The sequence below is a fragment of the Gavia stellata genome, unplaced genomic scaffold (assembly GCF_030936135.1).
Source record: "Gavia stellata isolate bGavSte3 unplaced genomic scaffold, bGavSte3.hap2 HAP2_SCAFFOLD_38, whole genome shotgun sequence".
NCBI classification, from domain to species: domain Eukaryota; kingdom Metazoa; phylum Chordata; class Aves; order Gaviiformes; family Gaviidae; genus Gavia; species Gavia stellata.
The window spans coordinates 798,367-825,002 of NW_026776490.1; the positions used below are offsets into that span (position 1 = coordinate 798,367).

At 49.4% G+C, this 26,636-nt stretch overlaps 1 protein-coding gene across 1 annotated transcript in view; it reads left to right on the forward strand.

Moving 5' to 3' along the window:
* The window catches only part of LOC132321022 (hydrocephalus-inducing protein homolog), a 57,141-nt gene that overhangs the window by 24,015 nt on the left and 6,490 nt on the right, over window positions 1–26,636 (forward strand). The window contains exons 10-20 of the mRNA XM_059834629.1: window positions 724–842; window positions 2,875–3,098; window positions 6,998–7,065; window positions 9,062–9,297; window positions 10,140–10,240; window positions 11,507–11,642; window positions 12,121–12,285; window positions 13,788–13,940; window positions 19,213–19,451; window positions 22,863–23,118; window positions 25,096–25,239. Of these exons, the coding sequence (XP_059690612.1) occupies window positions 724–842; window positions 2,875–3,098; window positions 6,998–7,065; window positions 9,062–9,297; window positions 10,140–10,240; window positions 11,507–11,642; window positions 12,121–12,285; window positions 13,788–13,940; window positions 19,213–19,451; window positions 22,863–23,118; window positions 25,096–25,239 (1,841 nt within the window). The remainder of the gene's footprint in view (window positions 1–723; window positions 843–2,874; window positions 3,099–6,997; window positions 7,066–9,061; window positions 9,298–10,139; window positions 10,241–11,506; window positions 11,643–12,120; window positions 12,286–13,787; window positions 13,941–19,212; window positions 19,452–22,862; window positions 23,119–25,095; window positions 25,240–26,636) is intronic.

The window sequence follows — 26,636 nt, forward strand, 5'->3', positions numbered from 1 at the left end:
CCAGATGCTGCCAGACCTCAGGTGACTGAGCCCTGCTGAGCGTGGGGTGTCTGCGAAAAGACCACTTCTGGCCAGCCCATGCTTCTCTCCCTGCGTGGGAATTGTCACCTCATGGCTCGGAGTCTATGGTGCATACGGGTAGCGTTGCACAGGCCTTGCTGTACTCAGCAGGGTGAACGTCCTCCCTGGGAATCGGAATCCGAGCAGTCCGCTGGACAAGCTTTATGCCCATCCTGTCTTACGGAAGTGCTGTCAAGTCTTCTTCTGGGAGCGGTTACTGTTGATGTGCGTATGGCCGTTAGCAGGGAGCTTCGCCTTGCTTGGGCTCGTAATTCTCGGCTCCTGTGCTGTTGTCTCTGATTGCATCAGTATAGATGGCAGATTTTTATCTTCAGTTCTGTTTTGTGAGCTTTGTGCCTTCACTGAATGGATTTCAAAGCTCATCTAAGTGTGTGGGAAGAAATTCAGAGATTGTGTTTTAAACTCAGCATCCCGTATTGTGTTTTAAACTCAGCATCCCGTTTTCAGGGTGCAAACTGATGACTAAATTAGAAACCAGCCCAAGGGTGTATGTCCTGAGGGAGGAGAAGGGTCCCATATCTTCTCCTGGAGCATCTAGAGCTGGTCCCATCCATCGTGGAGTCAGGGACTAGCATTGAGGCAGGCTGGAAAATCCAGGGCAACAGAGGGAATTACTGTACTGAAACGGAAATCTCTCCCCAGGCCGAGAGACCAGGCTGCCCCTGCGCATCAAAGGTGAAGGCATAGGGCCCCGGCTCCGCTTCAGCTTTGACCAGCTGGACATCGGGAAGGTTTTCATTGGATCAGCCCACAGCTATGAGGTGAGCAGGAGGGGTTCGCAGGGTTTGGGCTGGATCCTCATGGCTCCCGGGGCAACACTGAGCCTCGTGGACCTGCGGGATTCCTGGCAACTCAGGCAGTTGTGAGCAGGGAATATTTGACATACTAGTCAAGTTTGGGGGGTTTCACAGAATCTGGATACTTTTGATGGGGTCTGAAAGTTGTATATTTTCGTGAAGCCTTAGTCCCTGCTTTTTGGCAATCTCCATTTGAGATCAGCTGGGAGGCTTCATGCAAAAAAAACCCCCTTGACACATGAAAGCAGCACTGGGTCAAAAAGATAAGTATTCAGAGGCTTTTGTTTCAGCCCTAGATGCAAAGCACCTTTGTACTCTGGCTCTTAAAAAGCAGCTGGAACAAATTTACTGTGTTTGAACTCAAGTCCTTTGCAAAGAGTTTTCAGTTAAGCGCATCCTACCGATTCCTGGGAGTCGGAGGAAAGCCATCCAGCCTCCTGGCTCAGAGCTGTCCCTAGGAAAGAAATTGGGAGTGCTTCCCCTCGCTGATGAGCCCCTCACCACGCTTTGGGCTTGGTGCACCTCTGGCTCTATGAAGAGCAAAGCATTTCTGGAAATGAAGCAAAGGAACTTTCTATATATTTGCCTCCCCCCAATGGTGTCAAGTCTTCTGCAAAAAAAAAGATAGAGCAAGTGAAAGAGGTAGAAGATGAGGCAATACATCATGCCAGACGCTTTCAAAACCTTGACTGTGGCAGGGAAGGACACATTAAGGTGTTTTCTTAGGGAAAGATTGTGCGCTGTGTGCATTTTTAATGCTGATACTTTATTGATTCTCTCTCTATCAATTCATGATTTTCATTACTCGAGAGTATGTGATTAAGTAGATGAAGCTGTTAATGCTTTCCTAAGCAGCTAGACTGGACGTAAACCTCAGCTCAGCGTAGGATCCCTAAATGCAATTTGTAACTAAGGTGTAAAACACACAAGAGGCGAGAGTAGTGTTCAAGTTACCATTGTGGAGTTTGAATACATGCATATTTTCAGCAGCAGCTGCAAAGTTGAAAAACAAAGGATGCTTCTGTGCTTCTGTCTCAGTTTTTCTGACAGGTTTTGCAAGGACAAAAATTAGGGAAAAGAAATTCAAAGCAGATAGCTCAGTCCACGGAAATGGCAGGATTTCACCCTGCAGCAATCAGAAACTTTAGAGCTTTGCTTTGGGTAGGTTTGTTGGTGACTGACAGCGTGCCGGTACTCACAGGCAGATGTGGGCATTTCTCGCCCAACATGAAAAGAGCTGAATCTCAACAAACGCTGCAGGATTGTGTCACTTGTTTGAGGCAGTAGATCTCTCGAGCATTCAACAAAATATGGCTTGGTTCTAAATTTGCAGTTTATTCCAATAATGGTAAAATCTTAGATGGTGGCTGTGAATATTTAGGAAAGAGAAATTCTTCGGAATAGATGGAGCTGCTATGCACCTCACGCTCATTCTTTCCTGACATGTCTGTTGGAGCAAAGACTAAGAAAGTATCACCTTAAAGAAAAAAGAAGAGAAACCTAACTTCTATACTGTAGCAGAGTTGGGGAGTGCTTCTGAAGTTGGTTATAGTGCTGGCCTGAGGGGTCTTCTACATGCAATGAAATGCAATGGAAGCTGACCATGTTCTGCCCTTGGCAGGACCAGGCTCATCAGGAGCAGAAGCAGTTGTGTGATGATCCACTAGCAACTGCCCTTCGTTGCTCTTAGGGACGGGTCTGAATCAACTCGCTGATGCTGAGCAGGTCCTCTGCACTGCAAGTCAGAGTGGACTGCTCTGTATCAGTAGAATAAGCCCAGCGTGACTCCGTTTAGATGAAGTTATCACTGCTTTGCATGTAAAAACCCAAAGGCAGAACTTGTCCTGTTGCATATTCTTTGGCTTCTGCCAAGCAGCAGCACACGGCATCTTCTGTCTTTTTACAGATGTTACTTGTTTAATGGGAAAACAAGTCAGCCTTCTGTAAGAAAGGAAGATTCCTTATGTATTTCCATTTCGCTTTCTTGCTGCTGCAGGCGGTCCTGTTTAACAAAGGAGCCATCGATGCTTTCTTCCAGTTGGTCCCTCCAGCTACAGCTCTGGGCTCCTGCTTCACCTTTCTCCCCCAGGAGGGCACCATTTTGCCGGACGGGCTCCAGGTCATCCGGATCTCCTTCAGTTCCACCATCCTGGGGCAGTTCACAGAAGAATTCAAGTTCAGTGTGAATGGATCCCCTGAGCCTGTGACCTTGACTATCAGGTGAGGAGGGTTATAGGAGCTTGGTGGGCACATCTGTAGCTCTCTCTGGGTAATCAGCTCCCCCCTACCTCATTTTATGATGGAGCAGAGAAAAAAGGGGTTGTCTAAGGTCTTTGTCTTGGCTCAGATCCTAGCATCCCCCCACTAAGAGCCAAGGCTTTTTCATCTTGACTCCAGTTTGAACCTTGCAATTGCAGCAGCCAAGAAAGTGTAAGTGTCCGCGAGAGGAACTCATAGAATGGTTTGGGTTGGAAGGGACCTTTAGAGGTCATCTAGTCCAACGCCCCTGCAGTGAGCAGGGACATCTTCAAGTAGACCAGGTTGTTCAGAGCCCCATCCAGCCTGACCTTGACTGTTTCCAGGGATGGGGCATCTACCACCTCTCTGGGTCAACCTGTGCCAGTGCCTCACCACCCTCATTGTAAAATATTTCTTCCTTCTACCTCGTCTAAATCCGCCCTCTTTCAGTTTAAAGCCATTATCCCTTGTCCTATCGCTACAGGCCCTGCTAAAAAGTCTGTCCCCATCTTTCTTATAAGCCCCCTTTAAGTATTGAAAGGCCGCAAGGAGGTCTCCCTGGAGCCTTCTCTTCTCCAGCCTGAACAACCCCAACTCTCTCGGCCTTTCTTCATGGGAGAGGTGTTCCATCGCTCTGATAGTTTTCGTGTCCCTCCTCTGGACCTGCCTTAACAGGTCCGTGTCTTTCCTGTGCTGAGGACTCCAGAGCTGGACGCAGTACTGCAGGTGGGGTCTCACCAGAGCGGAGTAGAGGGGCAGAATCACCTCCCTTGAGTTGCTGGCCACCTATGACCATGTCTCCTCTGCTCTCAATACGCAATTTAACATTCAAAGTCTTGGGTTCCTCTGGGAAGCAGCTTTGCCTTCATGGTTGAGCCAGGGTGGCTCTGTGACTTTCTAGACACTGTTTTCCCAGAATTTGGCAGCAGCAGGTTCCTTTTGTGACCCTTTGACATCTCTGTGTGAGGACCGTGGGGCTTTAAGTGACTACCCATGCTGGAAAAAAGTTTGACTGGAGGCCGTATGGGAAAGGTGTGGAGATGCCTGCTGCCCTGTCCCGGTACCCAGGAGCTGAAGTGACTCCTTCCTACAGGTAGCTCATTCCCCCTTGGGCCATGGCAGACAGTGTGATGGTATCAGCTTTGGGCAGTAGATGGTCTGGGATGTCCCACTGAACACCCAGCAAGGCCAAGAGGGCTTTGGAGAGGGGCCAGCCTGGGTGATTCTGCAGCCAGAAGCAGCGTTTTTAAAATCCTCTGTTAACATTCCATACAAATTGGGTAACAGCAGCCTCAACATCTTCTCTCAGGCTAATGCGTTGGGACAAGCTGTCCTCCCGGCTCTTGTGCAGTGAGTGCTATGGTACCTCCTTTCTGCAGCCAGAAACGTGCTGATGCGGGAGACGGGAAGCTCTGCAGCAAGTACTGTCACAAGGACTTGGGCATCATCCCCTGGGCTGGTGCCATTGCAAAAGATAATCCTCGCCGAGCAAGAGGGGAGAAGGGGGAAAAAAAAAAGCTGATGAAAGTAGAGGCAAAGCTCATTTCTCAGGACCACAGCAGCATGTGAACTTGTCCCAGCAAGTCTTAACCATGAGCTGCTGGGATCATATGGTGTAGGCAGGGAAGCTGGTGCTGGGTGCTCTGGAGCTTTGGGGCTGGCTGAAGTGGTCCTTTTTTCCCCACTGGTGCCCTGGCTGCCAGTGCCCAGCATGTCCTCCCCTTCTCTGTGGCCACTCTGCCCTGTTCTGCCAGCACAGCCCTGAGCTCGGTGCAGACCTTATGTCTCAGTGAAAGAGGATTGCTGGTCCTTTTTCATTTATTTCTTCCCCATCCTTGTATTCCTCCTTTCTAGGTGGTGGCTCCTATGCAGCCCATCTGAGGGTACCCCAGCATGCCCACCTGCTCCGGTACAGCTGTCCCTCAGCAGTAATTCCCATTGCAGTCCACTCTGCTCTGAGATGTCATCTGCCTCCTTGATTTCTGCCTCGCCTTAGTTTCAAGGATCCCTATCCAGTCCTTATCTCTCATTCTCCAGCCCCACAGCTCAAGCTGTTTGTTTTCAAAGGCCTTTGAGATGTCCACCCACCAGGTCAAGCTGAGCCTCCCTCGTCAGGAAGTTTTAAGCACTGGATTTAGTCCTCCATGGAGAAAAACTCCCAGCTCTTTTGAATGGAGGCGAGCTGGCTGGTGGGAGGCTGGGCTGCAAAGGAAGGAAGGAAGGAATGGGGATGAGTGTTGAAGTGGTTCCTCTCCCACCTTGTGTTATCTTTCGTGCTCTGCAAGGACCCTGATCTCCCTTCACAAGTGCATTATCTAATGCTACTGTAAAATGCAGTAGTTGCCAAAACCACTGCCTTTTCCCCCGTTTTTTCGCGAGCTGTGCTGTTATCAGCTGTGGTGCATGGAGCTCTGGGTTGGCTCCTTGCTCGAGCCTTCTGGGCAGTCATTCAGGTTTAACTTACCTGAGCACAAATATGGCGCACTCAGCAGAAATGGCAGTCATTTCTCCGCTTGCCTGGCAAGGCTCATCCTTGGCAGTTTCCCAGTGTGATCCCCAGTCATGGTTGGTTTGGAGGTAGTTTTCCATCGTCTTGTGGCAAGTGCTGTGACGGAAAGCATACCTGCTCCCTTTGCTCCATCCAAAGCAAGGTGTTAGGGCTTGGGCGGTTAGGTCTGATTATGTGAGGTCCTTGGAGAGGGAACTTCATCATCATCATCATCAGGGATTTGCTCCCTGAAGTAGTCTCAGGAACTGCTTCAGCTCCAAGAATCGAGAATTAGTATTGGACTGAAACTCCTGAAAGTCAGTTTTTGAGTGCTTTTTAACTATGCAATCAGAAGATGCCCAAACCATAGGTGATTTTTCTTGGGAAGGAACCCAACCTTACAAGGTCCTGAATGCTTGTTTCTTTGGTGTTTAGAAAGGGATGCTGGAAATGGGACACCACGGATGAACGCAGGTCCCTCCTGCGGGATGCTGGGGTCTGTTCATGTGCCGAACAGAGCCAGTGGCAGTCCTGTGACTAAAACTAGAAGGCAGCATTCACTGTGGTCCTTGATTTTTAACTAAGAGGCAGAGCTGGCATTGATTGTCATCAACCGTGAAATAAATTAATGGCTGTTGTGCAGCTCCAAGTGCTGATTTCAGGGGATTTTGGTGAGTTTTGGAGTTTGGAGCCTGGCTGCTGAATTTAAGGACAGGTGAGGAGGTGTGGTGGGTTCAGGACACCCGTGTTCGGTGGTTGGAGACGTGTGTTGCTCTTGGATGTGTCAGCTGGTGCACTGGTGACAAGCTGATCCTTTTCCCCAAGATTCAGCTGTCCGCTGTGTAGAACTGTTGCTGCTTTTGTTGTGGCCAGTGGGTATCTGGGAGCTCCCCTGGCTTCATGCCTCCAAATCCTGCATGCCTAATGATTGCATGGATCAAGATGATCTGAGGACAAGATGTTCATATACTCCATGGCAACACCAGTTCCAGCAAAGAAATACCAAAGCAGAGAAGCTGCAGCTGGCAAAGCTAGTACAATGGGTCCACTTTTGTGTGGAGACCTCTGTGTCATCATGTTACATATGGGGAAACTGAGGCACGGAGCCATCATTTGTTCAGGGTCCTTCATCAGGCCAGCAGCAACTTGGGGGCATACCCTGGCTGACATGGTGCCCTAAGGCACATCAGCAGCTATCAGCTGCTGACCACTTTGCTTTGGCTGTCTCCTGTCCACATGGATGCCGTGCTGAGCAGAAAGGCGACAGGTTGATTTGAAGCCCGCTGTGGTTCTGAGACCAGCTTTTATCCCTCCGAGCAGTAACGAAAGCCCAACACTTTGCATTTCTCTTTAATCAAACCAATGCCTCCTCTGCCTGTCTTTGTCCTCACAGGGGCTGTGTCATCGGACCGACTTTTCATTTCAACGTACCTTCCCTCCGCTTCGGTGACGTCTCCTTTGGTGAGTGTTCCCTGGGCTTGGAGCATAGGTTGAGAGGTCTGTGCATTACCAAAACAGAGCACCTGAACGGAAGAGCACCTGTCACTTGTGTTCCTCCGTAGCAGCCTTCGAGGTGTTAAAACCAGGGCTGCTGGTTGCTTAGGCAGTGTTGTGCCATCATGAGGTCAGATAGGACCAAAGGAACAGAAAGTCAGTATTTTCTGGTGTCCCTCATAGTCTGTTCAGCCCCAACCTCCCAATGCTTGGCAGCAGAATGGCTGTGAAAGTCCTTGTCCCAGAAGGGCCCAGGAGATGGGACTGCAGGAGAAGGGAGTTGAAGCCACATGCTAGCCTGTAGATGCTCTGGGTCAGTGTGCGTGTTGCAAGGCAAGGACACCATTTTCCCACCTGACCTTCAGTGTGAGATGTTAATTAGTGCTGTAAGGGCACCTCATTCTCACCTCCCAGGTAATATGCCCAAGCAATAGCTCGGCATTGGGCACTGATGTCCTCCGAGACCTGGGCTCCTTCTCCTTCCCTGCCAAAAGCCCAGGTCTGCTGATGGGGCCGGTGGCTGAGCATCCAGAGTATCTCCATTAAAGTGCAGATTCTCATTCTCCACCTCCGTCTCACAAAAGGCTTTTTACTGAGATGTTCTAAAGTTGAATTGTGAAATCAATTGTGATTGAAGGGCCATTATGATTCTGCACCCAGGATGCCTCTGTGCTTTCATGCTGTTCGTGGACTTTCTAAGAAAACTCATTACCTTTCCTGAGCTGCTTCCTTCCCTCCCTACATCACCACCCTGCCACTTCTTTATTTCCTTTTGAATAAATAAAACCAGAAACGCACCAGGCAGAAACATGGTTATGTAATAGGAGCTTCATCCTACTTAATCTGATTTCATTAATAAGGCCTTTTGAGCTGAAGGCAGCTACTGTATTTTTGCTTCTTGTAGCTCTGCTGCTGACTGTTGTCTGCATCTGGAGACTTCGGTCTCCTTTGGGATTGTGAAGTCTGTGTTTGTCCTTTCTGTGCGCCTCCTGCCTCCCTGCTGGAGTAGTTGCTGGAGGTGGGCAGTGGTCACTGTCAATGGGCATGGATGAACTACCTGCTGTGTCTGCAGCTGGTTTTCCTTCCCATCTGTATTCAAGTAATGCTTGGTAAGCAGGCCATGGGAGATGTCTCCTTCGCACAGAGCTGGCCATCCAAGGCAGATGTCCACTCCAGAGCAGGTTGTGGGCTGATGTCCTGTCTCTGCAGCACAACCCCACCAGATGTGGCTGTATCGCTGCTTTTCCATTATGGAAAGCAAGTATCAAAGGTAAAGTGATGTAAACCCTTGCGGCAGTAACCAAAGCCAGTGTGCAGCATGGATGTGATGTCCCCATTTGTTAGGTAAGGTGAGACACGGTTCCTGCTGATTTCTAAGCAAGCATCAGGCTTGCCTCCTGTGAAGTGGGCTGCAGGTTGTCACGAGCTGAGTCTGATTGCCCCAAAACAGGAGATGCCTTGAGGATGCTGCCTAGAGAAACTGCATTAGAGTGCTTTGTGTCGTGCTGTAGTAGCCAATTGCCTCCATCCTTTCTTTTACTGGAGCTTCTCCTCGATGACAATACACTGCTTTTATATATTGAAAACTGTGGGAGTGTTCGTGGAGTTAACAGGGAATGTTACGGACTGAATTTTCAGAAAAAATGGTCTGTCTGAATGTACGCTCATAAGTGAGAAATAGTTGATGCTGGTTTTGGGGCATGTGAGAGCGCTCCTCAGGTAAAGAGAGACAAAATTCTGGTGTTCGGCATCGCTAAGAGTGGGCATTGCCAAGGAAGCAATCTCTGTGATCAGCATAAAAGAGAGCTTAAGTGACGATGAATTCCTTGCTTAGCTTCTCAACTAGCTGTGATTCAGATTGAAAAGAGCTAAACTCCAGGCACAGTTTTATCATAACAGGATATTCACACCAGGAATCGGGGGGATAATTGGGGCGTAAATTCATATTTGTGTCATTTCCTAGGCTTTCCTCGCACCTTGTCGTGTCGCCTCACTAACACCTCCTTGGTGCCCATGACCTTCACCCTTCGCATTCCTGGGGACGGCTCGGGAGAGCCCAGTGTTACCAGTTTTGTTGCTATGTCGGACAACACTCACTCATCCTGGAGAAGGGTAGCCCAAGGTCTTGTGAAGCCAACTGAATTTACCATCACGCCGTGCAGAGGGACCATCCGCTCCCAGGGGGTCGTGGATATCCAGGTATGGGAAGAGTCCGGCCATACGTGCTTCAGCAGGTGGAGCTGAAGCTTCACTGATGTATGAGAGGGCTTTAGCGCTGCCAGCATAACGCGAGTAAGATATATGCATTACTGTTAGGCTTTTGTTGGCTGGGTTACTCTGGGACGTTTCAGAAGGAGCACCATTTTGTTTCTAAAATCCTAAGCGGAAGGTCTTGTACTGTATAGTCAGGTACAGAAGCCACTCCTGTGTTGTTCAGAGCTGTTTAGAGCAAACTCTTGGATTTAAAGTGGGCAGAGGAAGGATGAGGACGGAAGGTGGCTGTTAAAAAGAGAGATGTCATTGTATAAAGCAGTTTGCCTTTCTTCCCAGTCTAATTTCTCCTGTCCTGTTGAGCAGGAGGAGCTGTATTCACTGCAGCGATCTCCAAGGGGGACTGAAAAAGCTCTGGCAGCTGTGAACTGCACAGCATCTGCTGGGCCATGTTTTGCTCTCAGCTTGCCCCTCCCTGTAAAGCTGAACTCATTCCGTTCAAGTCAACAGATTTCCTCTGGATTTATGCTATTCTAGTCAAGATTACAAACTGGTCCCTTAATTTTAATGCAGTGGTGAGTAGAGCATTAGTCTAGTTGTGCTTTAATTTAGCTTGCATATACCCTGATAACTGCACGGTGTATTTAGTAAAGCAGATCTTGTCAGAAGACTTTTATTACTCACAGAGCCTGTGCTCTGTACATGGACCAACAGAAGAATTAGGGCAAAATCCTCCCTTTCCTTACTGTGGAAGGAGAACCGGAGGACACCACACATGGGTGATGGCTTTTGGGAGCAATGAAGTATTTGATGGTCTTCTCTTCCACCAGGTCACCCTGTGTTCCAACACCGTGAAGAGATACGAGCTGGCACTGGTGGTGGATGTGGACGGTGTTGGCAAGGAGGTGTTGGCATTGCCTCTCACAGCCAGGTATCACCACTTCCCTTGCAGCTCATCGTCTCTCCTCATGCACCCCCCACCAGCACACTGCCTTGCACGCGGTTTTCTGGCTCCATCTCCAAATGAGAAGCATTGCTTAATGAGCTAGTTCTACCCAGCTAGCTAGGAGAAGAGCAGTGCTTTGAAAGCAGCCCACATTGAGAAGCACCTGTGCTCACCGGACAGGCCTGGGGCTGAGCCTTTTTCTAAAGGGAACAGTAATTATATTCATGTTTGGCCTGGCTTTTGGTGCTTGAGGTGTAAGAAATTTCCAAAGGGCTGCCTCTCCTTCTTCCTGCAAGTGGTGCACTTGTGCTGGGTTGTGACCAAAATGCAACATTTGTTTGGGACACAGCGATCAGCCTGCTGAAAGCTGGTGTCTGGTTCAGTTAACGAAGGCATGTGCAAATGGGGAAGGGGCTTGTGTCAGGACTGGTGAGGGAAAGTAGAGGCAAGATCTTAGGACGGGGAAAATAGTCCTTGATGTGGAAGGTGAGCTCAGGTTTCTCTGCTTTCCTCTGGTTCTTCTGAGACGTAATGTTCTCAGATGTAAGCCAAAAGCTGTTCTTGCTGCAGCCAGATGCGATGCTGTCGTGCTGCAGTGGGTGTCAGTTTAATTGCAAGAGGCAGAGTCGTCCAGTCAGTGCCTGGGCTGCAATTCCATAAAAGAAGTGCAAATGGGAGCAGACAGTGTATGGACCCGTGAGGGTCAAGGAGCAAGGTGGCTACAGAAGTGGGGAAGGGGTGACCAGCCACTGCGTGAGGCAGGTGGTGGCTTGTGCCCTCTGTTGCTGGGGTAAACGGCTGAGTTTTCAGGCAGGGCAAGAGAGGTATGGGAGAGGAGGGAGTAATTTTTACTGAGATTCTGGGGTCTTGTGTTCCCTGAGGCTTGGTGAGCCCTGGTCATGGGTGGGAAGGCTCCCCTGGAGCTCATGCCTTGCTGGGAGCGTCAGGAGGGTGCAAGGTGTCTTTGGAAGCCTCCTGGGGCAAAGGTGCCCATCAGACAGCTCTGGGACAGGGCACAGTGCTCTGCCTGGGCACTTGGCGGCCTCTACAATGCTGAGACTCAGGGTTTGCTCCTCCTTTACAAGAGGTTGTTGTATAAAAAGAAATTAAAGGCAATTTATTGCTGTAGGGGTATTAAACATCCATTTGGCAGTGACACGTGTTATGCTCCATTTCATGCTATTTGGGGAGTAAACAAATTCTACATTCTCTCAGTATCTCCAATTCCCTTTTGGTCATCTCTTTGCCTAGATGCGTCGTTCCTCGGCTGCGAGTGCTCAACCCGGTCGTGACATTTGGACGGTGCTTTCTAAAGTACCCGTATCGGCAGATGCTGACCCTTGAGAACGACAGCAATCTCCCAGGCTGCTATGCAGTTCTTCCTCAGGTTTGGCATCGCATCCACCTCCTTTCCTCAAATGTTGTCAAGGGGTATATTAGGAAAAAAGGAGTTTTGGAGAAAACCTTGCTGGTTTATAGTCAAACCTAAAGGTTTGCTGAGAACAGGAACCTACCTGAATAGAAACTTTAGAAAGCAGTTAAATAGGAACCTGCCTGAATCTAAACTTTAGGAAGCAGTTCATAGTGTAGTCTTTGGGGTGCTTTCATGTAGGAGAACTTAGAAGGTCATGAAAGGCTGCTGCAAGGAGGCTGCCAGCACAGGAGCAGGTGTTTGTGCATGCAGCAGCTCTCGGACCCCCTCAGCATGCTAAGCCCATCCTAGTCTTGCATCTGTTTTTGTGCCTTTCTGCTTTCTCCAAGGGATTTTTAAAAATGTGTGTGAATTGTCATTGTGGTAGATGTCAAGGAGTTCAGAGTGACCTTTGAGGAAGCTTTAAAGTTGGTTTTGATTCTGTGCCTTATAGGAACACAAGAAGGATGCTCCTGTGTGGTACTCCAGCCCCACGCCATGCGGGATTATCCAGCCTCGCAGCTTGGTGGAGGTCCCGGTTACACTGGAAGCCCAGGTGACAGGAGAGCAGGACACAGTGGCTCGTGTCGCGGTGTTTGGGAGCGAAGGATCCCTGCTGGTGAGTGCTAGGGGAGATGTGTGCCTTTGTGCGACTCATCTTGGCGGGGCATAAAGTGTGCAGGTATTCTTCCTGGGAAAACATGAACTTGTAATATATGGCTGGCGTGGACAAGGAAAGAAGGGATCCGTGGAATGAGCAATGGCTCATGCCCAGAGAAGAGGAAAGATGGTATTCTCTTAGGCGGTAATCTAAGTGTCTGACACAGCATTTCGTTATGGATATGTGAGATGGGATAACAAGTCCATTCTAAAATGCAGCACGATCCCTGCCTCTCCTACTCTGCTGTATTATTAGATGAGCAGCAACCGCTGCTTCATTAGGACTTTTGCTCAGGAGCGCACAGGGACCTCCCTGAATCCTGCTAAAGCAAGCACGTAAGAAAACATGCTGAAGTGATGTTTCGTGCAAAGCTGGATTTCAGCTTTTCTGAAGTCAGGCCCATCATGTTTGAGAAATATCCATCAAATCTCTTTGCCAAAAGTCCCAGCCAAAGACACGTGAGTCTCCACACCATTTGCATACACAACAGCAGCAGCGACAACAAAATGTAGTCAAGAGAACATTGTATGTAGTGTCCTGGCTTCATCTAGCTGAAATCTAGATGAAATTTAGTTACACTTTAAATTAAAATGGTACTAACTTTTGAAGCAGCTGTTTTAAAATGTCTTGTCATCTGTCTGAGCATGAAGGAGGATGTCAGAGGATTGCTGGGAACCTTAAGCTTTCTGTAACAGAAAGGAAGGCTGACATTTTGAAAGTAGTTGAGGGATTTAAACTTCCATTAAAAGGAATGGAAATGATGCTGCTAAATCCCCTGGATGCCACTGAACCTCTCAACCCAGGCCCTTGTGGGTGTGCAATGTAAAGCAGCCAACTGGAAGGCCAGGCAACGCAGGCTTTGCAGGGAAATGTGAAGTTTGACAAAACAGTTGCTCATAAATATAAGGCATGCTTCCCTTCAAAAGAAGGGTTTCCCCCCACTAGAATTTATGTCTGTTATTCATATAATACCAGGATTACAACACAAGCACAAATCAGAGGCAACTAACTCGCGTGATCTGTATTCTGAAGAGCCTGCTTTGCTTCTGACTTGTGCTGGTTGTCACAGGTGTCGCTTTGGGAGTGTTAACGAAGTGAGTCTCCAAGTGGGGCTGTGCAGCAGCAGAAGTCAGGGAGGGTGGTTTGGGGCAAGACTGAGCAGGAAAAGGGGTGGGAGCAGGCACAGGGTACAGGAAAGAGAGCTAACAGTGTGGAGGAGGTGTGAAAAAGCAAGTGTGGGAAACCGCATTTCTTTACCCCCTGATACCGGGAGCTTGTGGCTTTCAGATGGGATTGCTCCAGATCCCACACGTGCTCCAGGCCTTCTGTTTCAGTCTTACCACACTGAAAACTTCAAACCACCCTAATTATCCCTCAGTCTAGGAGTACCCTTAGAGCTGTCTAATCTTTTTGAACTTTCCCTGTTCTTTTTGATCTTTCCTACCTGCTTCCTGGAGCAGAAAATCCATTTAGTGAGCGTCGGAGAAGGACCAGTTGTCTCCGTGCACCCGAGTAAAATAAATTTTGGCAGTATCCAAGTTTTACAAGATGCTTCCCAAACTCTCCGCCTCTGCAATCAGACTGTCATCCCTGCATCCTTCTGGGCAGACATGGTAAGTATCTGTGGGGCTCTTTTCCAGCAAAATTGACTGGTCCATAGCAGCCTGTGGTCCATAGCAGCCTGTGACTTGACCTTTCTATGCAACATTTCCATATCGCTTCCCGAGGGAGAAAGGGAGATATTCCATCACAACGTGGCAAGAGGAGCCTGGCTCTGGGGGCGGTTTTCTCTGGGGAACCCCTCAGTAAAATAGAGAGTTTGCATAGATGTTTGAGCAGAAATGAGTCTGGATCACTTTTAGAAGTTGTCCCTTTGTTTTGTGGAAGTTATTTAGCTCGGAGAGTCATGCTTTTGGAGCTCTAGGCGATGAAGGGAACCCTGTGGCCCTTTGCTGCTGAAAGGGCATGGGTTGCCCTGTGGTTTCCCTGTTCCGTCTGCATCTGCTTTTCCTCAACCTCCTGCTAACGGTAGAGACTAGGGTGTGAGGTCTGTCCTCCAACTGCTTGTGGTGAGGCGAGTTTCACACTTACGGGGGGTCACCCCAGCTGGGTTGTTGCACAAAAATATGCTTGTAAGGGTGGTGTAGTGACGGAGTCTGTGGAGTCCGTAGCGTTGCAGAGCATCTCTGGAGACTATGCAGAGATGCAGATGCAGAAGAAGGTTATTTAATTCATGGAGGCTGTGTAGTGTGAGAAGCTGCATAGCAGGAGGAGAGCTTGGCTGCTTCCCTGGCAGGGGGAGCAGGGCTGATGCAGCCGGGAAGGGCTCGGGTGCTGAGGCTGGGTGGGATGTGCTCCCCACTGGAGGGGGGATTGAGGCAGGAAAACAGGGTTTGGAAGGGTTTTGTGCTTCTCTGTGCTAGGTGGGTTGAAGTTCTGGGGCTGGTTAACCCAGGCTGAATTTCCCTCTTGCTGCTTTTGCAGCTTGTTCGCTCCAGTTTCTGTGCCCAGGAGCATAAACGTAACCTCAAAGTGGGGGATTCCCAGGGCAGCTTTCTTTGGCTCCACAAAGAAAATCTGCTTTCCGTGTCTGCAGAGAGCAAGCCACCTCGGATGGGTGGTGCTGGTGTATAAATGATGGGTTTTGCATGCTTGTACCCACGACTGACCTGCAGAGCTCTGTTTAGGTACTGCCATTGGGGTGTGATGCCTTCCCTCCCTCCCCTGGGCAGCTTGCAGTGCACCCAGGGGGCTTGCAGGGGTCTATCTGCCTCTCCATTGCCTCAGTGCCCTAACTTATGGGACTGGGCAAGAAATCCCATCCTGCTTCCCTGCGATCTCTGCAAATATTGTGCTAATCAATAACTCGAACAGTAATATGAGGTGGTTCAGGGATGGTTTCTTTCCCTGCAGTAAAGATGGCCTCTGCTGTTCCATAGCCCCTCTGCTGACTCCCCAGCATGGAGTTACCCCATGGTGAGCATCTCAGCTTCTCAGGATAGCTGCTGCTATCCTGGAGGTGTTCAAGGAGGCAGGTGCTGGGAACCTGCTGGATCAGCCGTTTCAGCAAGAGGTCTTCAGACTCTTCAAGACGGTGACGCTGAGCCTGCTTGATGGGAGCAGCCCTGCGGCAGGCGAGATGTGCTCGAGCTACTCCCTTGCCCTCAGCAGCTGCCTGCTTTGGTGCTGTTTTGTTGCCTCGGTTGAAGTTTTGCCCTTTGCTGCTGCCTTAGGCTACCTGGCAGTTTATTGGTGGGAAGAAGAGGGGGCTGAATAATTTTGGAGATAAAATTTGAGATGCAGTCGGGTGTCAGGGTGACCTGCACATGTAGATCTGAGAGCAGAACTGGCTCCGGCCGTCCCTTAGCCTAGCTGGTGGGTGACCTGGGCATCCTTCATTCACTTGCGCCCCTGAACCCAAGTCTTGTGTTCTCAAAGATGCCAAAGCTGCTGCTTTGATTTCCTGCTTGGAGATTGCCGCAGGACAGTGAGCTGGGATTTCCCTGTTTCCCGTTTGATGGCTAATCTCAAAACCCTGGCTCTTTGCAGTTAGGTTTCTGGATCATGGTCCTCACTTGAAAGAAAGAGCTCTTGATTGATATTTTCAGAGCAGCATTGGATCAGCAACATTACAGCACGCTGACTGACAGCTCAACAAACGGAATGAGATTAGATTAAGGGGCAGCAACAGGGCAAATAAAAGGCTGGTGTCTTGTTCAAAACAGAAAAGGAAAATGCTGTAATGCAGATGGCCATGGTGGTATCCTTAACCACCACATGCAAATTGCTGTTCCTGTCAAGTCGAGCTTTCTTCTTGCTTTATGGGAGAAAAGAGCATTATCTGAGCAAGCAGAGATGTTTTTTGTGGAAAACTTCACTTCGGGATAGCAACTTCAGGAATTACGTGGAGTACTCCTCATCGTGCACAGGCTTCCCCGTGCCCCTCTTGTGTCTGTCGGATGAGTTGCGGGGAGCAGCACTGAGCATCTCTGCCACCAGAAGGAAGGAAATAAAAAAAACCCTCCAAAGCTGTGCATTGAGATGAGGCTTTTTGGGTTTGTAGTGGAGTGTAGGGACTTCATACCCTCGTCCTCTGTTGGCTTATCCCTGCTTGCCAGGGTAGCTGCAGGGCTGTGACCCCTGGGGCCAGCGTGTCATCCCGTGCTCACCCACTGAATCCTGTGTCTTTCTGACGTACCTTTCCTTGTCAGATTGCTTTCCCAGCTGCCAGGCAGCCCTGTTAGAGCATCCTGTGGATCCCGCAAGGGGAGGATTTGCCTTTTTCATGGTAAAAAAGACTGGAGGAATAGGTCAACATGAAGGAGCTGCTGCAGCTTAGCTGGCGGCTGATGCAACCTGCTGAAAAAAGCAGCTGTTTCTCCTCCTTGCTGCCGCTGTCATCTTCTTTTCCTGTTTCCCTAAGTGTCTGATTTTTGCTGTATTGACAAGTGCAAAAGAGTTGTATTGATTAATGGAAGTGTTTGCTTTCCCTGCAGAAAGGCAGAGAGAAAAAAAGCAGCTTTCTTTGATCATTTCCTACTTGTTTGTTGTCACTCTGTCTCCTCAGGCATCTTTTATTTGTCTACCAAGAATGACATGTCTCAGCATCACAGAAGGCAGCTGCGTATCACACCTGTGTGATCAGGAAGGAAAAGAGAAGGCATAGGGTGCAATTTTTGTTCATCAACGGCAGCTTTCTTCTGCCTGCATAACCACCGTGCTGGGTCTGCTATGTGCTACCGCAGGGAGGCAAACGGTGTTTTCCTGGTGCCTTGTAATGAGGGAGGAGAGAGAGAACCTTTCTTGGGACTTCCCCTTCTAGTGACGGTGCTCTGTTTCCTAATTTTGGGCTCCTGTCTCCTTTGACGGGATCCTTGACCTCCCTAATCCAGAGCCCTGTGCTCCTGATGGAGCTCACTGCTGCCTGGTCTCCAGCAGCGGTCATCCAGCCAGATGTGTTATCGTCTTCAGGAGAGTGCCTGGGGAGCAGATCCCCTTCCACCTTCCCAGGGGTGAGTTGCCGTCAGATTCAACTGGAGCAGACGCTGCAGAAGAAACCAAGTTTTGTTTATTTAAAAAAAAAAAAAAAAAGAAGCTGCACCTGTTTATCTTCTCACTGGGATTCCCTGGAGAAAATCAAGTGATTTTCAGGCAGCATATAAAGAGTTTTGGTCAAAGTTGGTGTAAGCAAGGAGAGAACATGCAGTTCCCATTCCCATATTTGCTTCTCTCCTCATTTAGTGCAGGTTTTGTTTCATTTCCTGATTTCATTGCATATTATCTCAAGCTTTTTGATGACATTCCCTTTATTAAAGAAATGGTCATACGGAGAGACAGCAAACCAAGGAGATAAACTTAAAACCAGTACCTATAAAGGGATGCTTCTTTAGTGATTCTGTTTCTTGTTCTGGCTGATGGGCGATTTGGTTGTTATCTGAGCGAATTGTGCAGGCTGCGGGGAGGGAAGGCTTTGAAGAGCCGGGAACTGAGTTTCTTAGTTTTGCCAGTGCCTGGAATAATTTTGATGCCTTTGGCATGCTCCATCCTGGGATGCAGGCATGCAGACTTGACCTGCAGTCAGCCTAAGGAGTTTTCATAGCTGGGGCACCTACCCACGCTGCCGGGACCCTGAATGCTCAGCAAGTTATTGCTTCCCTGGCCTCCCGCTAGTCTTACCTTCGTTAGCAGAGGTCGTTTTGGGGGGGTTATTTAAAATGCTTTCCGTGACTTTGAAGTGCTGCTTGGTTTGCTGGTGCTCTTCTCCCTTGGGCTGTCTGGTGTCCTGTTAGAGCTCAGTGCCACCAGCCTGACAGATGGAAACTCAAGCTGACTTCACCTGGATCAGGCACTGGGATCATGTCAGGCCTCCAAGCTCATCCTTGCTTTTCATTAAAAAAAAGAAGAAAAAAACCTTTTCTCTTACAATACTGCGGTGTTTTGGGTGAGTAGTGCCTGTTGTCCCAAACACAGCACTGAACTGTGGGGTGCGGGTGCCACTAACACTGTGATGGATGCTTTGAAGCCGTACATCTACATCCCAGTGCATTTCATGCTGGCCGGGGAACACTGCATGCGTTTCTCTTTGTCCGCTGCAAGCTTGCTCCCTGCGACTCTACTTTTAAATGGACCGGGGGTCCAGCCCCCTTATTGCCCCATCTGTAGCGCAAGGTGCATGAGAAACCAGAGGAAGAGAATGCTTGGGAAGCCCTAGCCATGCCCACAGGGCATGTCTTGCCCTTTCTTTCTGCTTATTTCTTTACTGCCCTGCTGTGAACACTTGTAGCTGAATGTTTCAAAGCCAAGGACAGTGGGACACCTCGCTGCAGCGGATGATCAGTGGGGACCGAGTGCTTCAGTCCTTCAGGGGCTGTTGAGAAGCACTGCCTAACTCTTGGGAAAGAAGACTTTGGTGTTGGGGTTTTGATCAACCAGTTTTGCAGAGTTATTCTTCAGGCTCTCAGCAGTATCCCCCAGGCACGTGGCTGCCACGGTGGGATTTGAGCAGTCCTGGCTTCCTCTGGCCTTGAGCCTTCATGCAAACCCGGCCACCGTTGTTGGGAAGGCAGGAGAGATAAAGTAGCTTCCCTTGGTGCGCACTCCAAAAGAGAGACCAAAAGAGGAGGGGGAATAACCTTCTCCTGAGGATGAGCATCTCTTGGGTTGGGCAAAATGGGGTTAATGAAGTGAGTCTGTTAAAGGAGGGTAAACTACAGGTTGTATAAGCTCCTGCATAGTTGCTGTTTGCAGACACCGTAGCTTAGATTTAGGGAAATGAAGCCTTTCTGTTTTTTACCCTCATATCTTTAGTCCTTCCTTTTCCTGCACCCCACAAGAGACCAGTGTCCATGGTTTCCATGCTAAGGTAGTGTTTGGCTTGTCTTACAGGCTGGCAAACGCTCGCGCTGGAGGATTGAACCCAGTAAAGGAGTGATCCCCCCTGAGACCGAGGTGTCTGTGACCATCATCGCAAACTTGGATGACGCAGAGGAATTCAAGGATGAGGTGAACCTGGTCATAGAGAACAGCCGTTCCTATGTCATTCCCGTCCGGGCTGTCGGCATCGGCACCACCATTGTCACCGACAAACCCTTTGGTCCGGAGCTCAACTTGGGACGCCACTTCAGGTAGGCTATCTCTTGGCTCCCGCTTCTGCCGTGGGCTCAGCAAGGAGGAGTTTTGCTGTAGTCCTTCAGGCTAGTTCTCCTTCCGTGCTCAAGGTCCTGGCTCCGTTTCACTGAAGCCACAGGAATTCCTTTAGAAGCATTTTATGGCCATTTGAAAGATGTTAGATACCCTCAAAAGCCATCAAAATGGACACCAGTTGCTAAATTGTCACTGAATTGCCCTTACTTATAATACCTTTATTTCCTCACTTCATCAAATAAAGATATGGAGGAAGAACAGTAGGTCCCCAAAGCCTCCGGCTGGAAAACACTACATTACGAGTATAAACATACTTCCCTTTGCAATAACATGGCTTGCTTTTTCACTCACTATGGAGTATCATAGCTTCCGCTCCAAGCATAAACAAGTGAGCCAGCCAGCAAATATTAGCTTTTGCTTTTCTAAGTGCTCCTTCAGTGTGGTATCGCTTCTCTCATATTCATCTGTGAACTCCCACAACGCAGTGTCAGGGCAAACACAGCATGATGGGGAGGAGGGCTGAGAATCAACATCTGCCCAAGCCCTGTTCTTTGGCTGCTTACTACAATACCTATGCAGAACAGGCAGTACAAGTTCAGATTGGCAACAGATGAAAATTATTCAAGGAGTGTGTGAATGTGGCATTGTGGGACGTGGCTTGATGGGCATGGTGCTGTGTGGTGTGGGTGGGTTGTTTTTGGTGGTTTTGGGGTTTTTTTGGGTGTGGGTGTTTTTTGGTTGGGGTTTTTTTTTTTTATTTTGGTAATGGTTGGACTTGATGATCTTACAGGTCTTTTCCAACCTTAGTGATTCTGTGATTCTGTGATCATCTTGCAACAGCGGAAAACCATGGAGGTAGCTTGTTAGCAACTCCTCGAGTAAAGTAATGGTGCTGCTTTATTTCCCCTCTGCCCGGGAGTCCTGGAGGAGCAGCAGAATTTGTCTTTGCCCTGTATCATGCCTCAGTTCACTCGTTTCCCCGGCTCCCCTGCCAGGCTGCTCTTTGTTAGACGTAGTTGCTCTTTCCTGGTTTCTCCTGCCTGCTTTCCTCCCTGTCTCCTCCATCAACACCACAGCAGCAGCCCGGGGCATGGGCAAGTGAGGGTGGCTGCAGGCCGAGCTCTGAAAGGGAGAGGAGGAGAGGTCTGCTGAGGTTGGGCGGGATAAATTGAGAGTATTCATTGAAAGAGCTTGGCTTGGAAGAGGGGATTTGTTGATGCTACCGTGTGGGTCTGAAACCAGGCACGTCCTTCTAAACAGGGGAGGAAAATAAGCCTTTGCAAAGTGCTGCTTGCCTTGTGTTGGAGACCTTTTGGGGCAAGAGGCATCATCTTCTTGAGGTGCCTGTTCCTTTCTCTGGCTGCAAAGAGGGTCCACAGTGCTCCGGTACCTACATTTTTGGTTAGAAAGAGCAGGTTAATCCTACCTTAAGCATTTAGGATAGATTTTTAGGGACTTAAATATGCATCCCCAAGCCATCCACATCAGCAGGGACGTTGCAGGGAGGTTGGTGCTTGCCCAGCGTGTCCTGTGCTCTGTGCAGCCACGGATTGGCTACACAACACAGGGGACAATGTTGGGGTGGTTCATGTCATCGTGCTCTGCCCCCCTTCACCCGCAGGCTCTGGTTGGAGTTGTTGCCGTTGGTGTCGGCTGCAGAACTGCCACTGAGTGAGCTGAGGTAACATCTCCGATGAGTTGGGCTTTCCCAGAGCCACAAATTCTGCATCTCCCCAGAGCTGCTCCAAGCTTTCATCCGTTGCTCTCCACAACACACACCATTTCATACTAAACTTGTAGACCTCGGTTTTTTTCTTTAACAGTCTGTTTCACAGACTTGTTTGTTCTATAGTATATGCTTGCGTGTTTGTATTTAGCTGCTTATGGCAGACATGCATTTTGTGAGCCACATGTTCTGTACCTTTCAAAAAGACACTAACTGTTCCAGGAACTCTTCATTTCCTGGTCATGCTCAGATTTATAGAGGGTAAAATAATTACTCCAGGCTAGCCTGCGGTTAGTGTTTCTTTACCTGAAGGAATCAATTCCCATTGAATATACATTTGGCTTTCTGTCTAGCTCTAGTTCTTCATCTGTGGTTGTCGCTCCATTCCCTCAGCAGCTAGAGCTGGTCTTGCTGCCGTGTTCGTATTGGGAAAACTTCTGTTGATCCTATGTTCTCAGAGTGCATTTATCTCCCTAAAACACGAAACCAGCTGCACTGTTGAGGCAAAGGGCGATATGTTGGGGGCGAATGGGGTTGGCTGCTCCGTAAGGGATGGGGGGATGAGGGGGATCCCACCAGTGAGGCAAGTGGTGCCCAGGTCACCACATGAGTCTGTATACCCTGCAGCCTCCCCAGTAGCATCTTTGGAGGAAGCCACCTGAGGCAGCAGCTCCCAAGGTGAGGGTGAACTGGCAGTGAAGCTGTTCCTCCCTCCACTTGCAGCCAGGCCAGGCCAGCTCAGTGTCTGCTGCAGTGAGACCTGCAGGAAGCATGTTGGAAAAATACTCAGATTATCAAGCCTCAAAGGCTGTTGATGCTCTGTCTGCAGCAACTAAGATGATGTTTGTATTGGGTCTGGCTGAGATGGAGTTAGTTTTCCCCACAGCAGTCCTGATAGTGCTGTGCTTTGTATTGGTAGCTGGAAGGGTGCTGATAGGGCACCAGTGTTTTGGGTACTGCTGAGCAGTGCTCGCACAGCACCAGGGCTGTCTCTGCAACATTCCCCCCTCACCGCTGGGCTGGGGGTGGGCGAGATTGTGGGAGGGGACATAGCCAGGACAGCTGACCCAAACTGCCCAAAGGGGTATTCCATACCATATGACGTCTGCTCAGCAATAAAAGCTAAGAGAAGAAGGAGGAAGGGGGGGCATTCGTTATCACGACGTTTCTGTTCCGGAGCAACCGCTAAGCGTACTGAAGCCCTGCTTCTTGGGAAGTGGCTGGACGTCGCCTGCTGATGGGGAGCAGAGAATAGATCTTTTCTTTTCCTTTGCTTCTGTGCACGCCCTTTGCTTTTGCCATATTAAACTGCCTTTCTCGTGACCCACGAGGTTTTTTCCATCTTATTTTCTTCCCCCTGTCCTGCTGAGGAGGGGAGTGATCGAGCGGCTTGGTGGGCACCTGGCATCCAGCCGGGGTCAACCCACCACAATGTTCTTCCTGAAGCATTTCCTTACTGTGCACAACCAGACCAGCTGCTGGATGGTGATAAACTTTGGGGCAACCAAAGTCTGGCTCTTGCTGTAGCTTTGAGCTAGGTCAGCCTTTTTGGAGGTGGCTTTATTGCTGAGTGTGCAGTCGGATAATGCCTTCAGGGTGCTGAAGCTGGGTGATCGCTGGGAAATAGCAGCTCCCGTGACATTTTCCATCCCTGCTTCTCTTCTAGCCTGGATCCCTGCTGTTACCACTTCAAGATGACCAATAAAGGACGACGCACCCAATACCTGTATTGGACAACAGAAGGTTTCAGCCCGTTTCACCAGCATCGTCGTCTCCCAGCCATCAGTAACACGAAGGGCAAAGATTCCTCCCAGAGCCCCAAACCTGCCTGCCCCGTGTTTAAACTTCGACCACTGAGGATGGAGCTGATGCCGGGCAAGACTATGGAGATGATGCTGGAAGGCTTCTCCAGCACTCCCCAGGTGAGGTTCCCCATGAGGGCTGAGCCTTTCCCATCAGATCACGTCCCCTGGGACTTCTTTTGCATCCCCTTGACATTTGCCTGTGAAAATGAGCAAGAGCTTTCCAGAAACTGTTTTAACGCCACAAGTTACCATGGCAGCACCAGTTGCTTTTCTTGCTGGCCACCATCAGTTGCTAAGGCTTTTTTTTCGTGTTTCTATAGCTACCATAAACCCAACTTGCTGACATCGAAATGGGGGCTGAAGGAAGTGTTGCTACTTCAGGGGCCAAGGGCCGGTTACAAGGTGTTGTGTGCCGAGGCAGAAAGGAAGGGCAGGGAAAATAAGTTACAGTTAGACTAGGAGCACAGGCAGAAAGTAGATTCAAAAATGCAAGGTGATCTATCTGGGGGAAGCAGCAAGTAAAACAAACCACCTGTGAAGGGAGGGAGTGTCTGGGAGCAGCATCATTTTTCCTCTGTAGACAAACGTAAGCAAAGGGCTCGTCTAGCCGTGAGTCCTGGAGGAGAAAACCAAACACGGTGTGTCAGCTCTAATGATCATTCCCCATGTGGGAGCCTGTTCCCAGGGATCATTATAACAGACAGCTTGACTTTTGTCAATATTTCCATAACAGCTCACCCCAGTCTCTCAGCCATCCCCGGTGTCCCAAGGGCAGCCAGGTCTTGCAGCAGCCTTGGACGGCAGCTGAGGTGGGGGGGGATTTCAGCAGGGTCACTGGGTGTTCCTCCTGGACCCTTCTTTCCAGGGGAAATCCAACTCTGCAGAGAAACTGCCAGCTAACCCTGGTGTGCATTCCCTGGCTCCAGGACCAGTGGGCACAGAAGTTTAAGCAAATGTGGACTAAATCTGCATTAAGCTCCTGCTGACAGCAGTGCTTTGAAAGGTGTTTTAAAGGGTTGCCTCAGTGGCAGCTTGAGGAAGACTTGATTACTCACTCAACTGACTGTGCTGGGATTGTCCCTGTGCAGTTCTGAGCCCAAAGGTTTTGCTGAAGAGGGACAAAGGTACCAGAAAGAAAAGACAGTGATCAGGGCACTGGTGAGGGTGTCTTGCCTGGAAAGGCCAAAGGGGATCTGTGAGCTCAGCTGTGGCTGCCTGGCTCGTGCAGTCAAAGCCAGACCCTGGGAGTGGGCTTTCCACCTTACTTGGGTCTTGGGAACTTAATTCTCTTCAGGTTGGTCAGAAGCCCAACTGCCTGCACTGCACATGCAACACAGATGATTTTGGAGGCTGTAGGCTCCAACGAGGAGTTGGGTTGTGGTGTTGTACCAGAGGGAAGAATGAGAAACGACGGGAGGAGTTTGGGAAAGTGAAACCATGAGAAATCAGGAAAAAGTCTTGAACTTTTGAAGCATCCAGCTTCAGCAGAGGGTTTTTGTTTGATGTGCAAGACATCTCTTTCCTGGGGAGATTTCTTTTCAAAGGAGCTCTAGGAGGGCACAGTACATCCTAGGAATGAGTGATCCCCTCTTTACCTGAAAGCAGGCTGGCTAGTTGGGTTTTTCCCATGGATCCTTTCCACTAAGCTTCCAAGGGAGGGTTTGCTGGCATTGGCCCTTCTACCACTTGTTTCCCTTAATATAGTGATATATATTTTTAATCAGTTCCTACAGCTTTCTGTAAGCATTATGCTTAGCAATGGGGCACATCTAAACAAGCATCATTTGGGGCAGGGATTATTACGATTGTAGACAGCACGTGACTCAAGTGCCTTTTGTGGATGTGGGGGTGTAGCGGTATGGACATTTGAGTGCAGAATAAATAGGGTGCAGCATAGAAAGAGAGGGGGCTGTTGAGGAGACGAGTGACTGTAACTTTATGGCAATAATAGCTGTTGATGGCCAAGACCCCATGGCACAGTTTTTATCCGGGCTATCAAAATCCTGTATGTCCAGTCGGGTGGCTAGCAAATGTGGAGTGTTTTCTGGACGCCCTGCTAGCACCCGCTGGGTGACGTGTGACTCTTGCATGCAGGTAGTGAAGGAGCGGCTGCTGTGTCACGCCATGGTGGGGAGCAAGGCAGGGAAGGCACAGATCATGCAAGTGGACGTCACCTGTGAGTTCGTTGCTCCCATTCTGCAAATATCCTCCAGAGAAATCGCTTTCCAGGTGGAGAAGGTAAGTCTTTGGATTGCATGCTGGCATTGAATAGCTTGGCTGATGACTGAGAGCCCGTGGGATGTGTGTGCTTGTGTTCAAAGGGGGAAGTTAAATATCTTCTCCGAGTCCTCAGGGCTTTGGCTATTGATTTGAGCAGGACCAAGCTTTTGCCATTAACACCGAGATCATTATTTTGCTCCTCTGGGCTTGGGGACAGTCTCACCAGCCGTATTAGGCCTTTCTTGATGTGGAGACAGAATTGAGCTGCTGAGCCAAGGGCACAGGGTGAGACGTGTGGGACCCACAAGAACAGCATGGGCTCTGCTCAGCCCCCTCGTGTGCTGGGGCTGCAGGTGGGAGAGCAGAGAGCTGCAGCTGAGTGATGCTAACCCCCCCCACACACCCCTCCTGAGGTGCTTTGTAAAGTAAGTAAGTGAGGAGGTTTTTAGGGATGGGACTGGTTTTTAACTTCACCGAAGTAAAACTGAGATTCCAGCTGCTCTGCCGAGGGGGATCGTGGCCACTTCTAGAGAGACACCAGTTTCTGTACTCAGTATAAAGGGAGGTTTTTGAGGATCCTCCTTCAAGGCACGGTGAAGTCTGAACACTGATCCTGTAGGGGAGCTGAGAAAAACTGAGAGAGCTGTCAGCTCCTCAGGCTGATGAGGGAAAACTGTCATCTCTTGTCTCTCTTTGTCTTCTCTGCTCTTGGTATGCTCTTTGCATTTCCCCAAGCCTCACTTTCTTCAAAGGACCCGCAGATGTCCTTCAGCTGCAGTGATGGTAATACCAACACAAAGCAGGAGCCCTCTAGTCTCTGGATCCTGACTCCTGCATCATCTTTCCCTCTCCCGCGAGGTGTCTGAAAAAGAGAAGATACTTCATTATTTAGTTTCTGTGTTTTCAGGCCTCTCCTCCGGTTCCCAGGCTTCCGGAGAAGCACAAAATCCTGTGAGCAGGCAGCTCAGATTTAATTAGAAGCTTTTCAGCTCTGCCTGATGTCTGCCTGTGGTCTGCTTGATGCCACACGCTCTGATTTATCGAGTACTACGAAGCTGCAGCTGTTTGATGTCAATAAACCCAGAAGTAGTTTCCCAAACCCTGTCTAGTTTGTATAAACCACGCAGAGACAAAAGCTGTGGGTTCACTTTCTCTTTTGATCTTGTTCAAGCAGCTGCCTCCTCTCGGAGTCCTATCCCCCCATCTGTACGTGAGACTGTTTCCCTGTCCCCTGGGGGATGCTGTAGTTTCTAAAGATGAAAAGCATCTGATGTACTTCAAGGAAACCTTTCTAGAAGGGTAGAAGTGAATAAAAATAGTAAATAGAGATGTATGCTCTTTTGGGGTTGAAAACCTTGAAATGCATCAGAAAAGGGAAGGAGGTCCGTGGCCGCTTCAGGTTGTTTTTTTTTCCT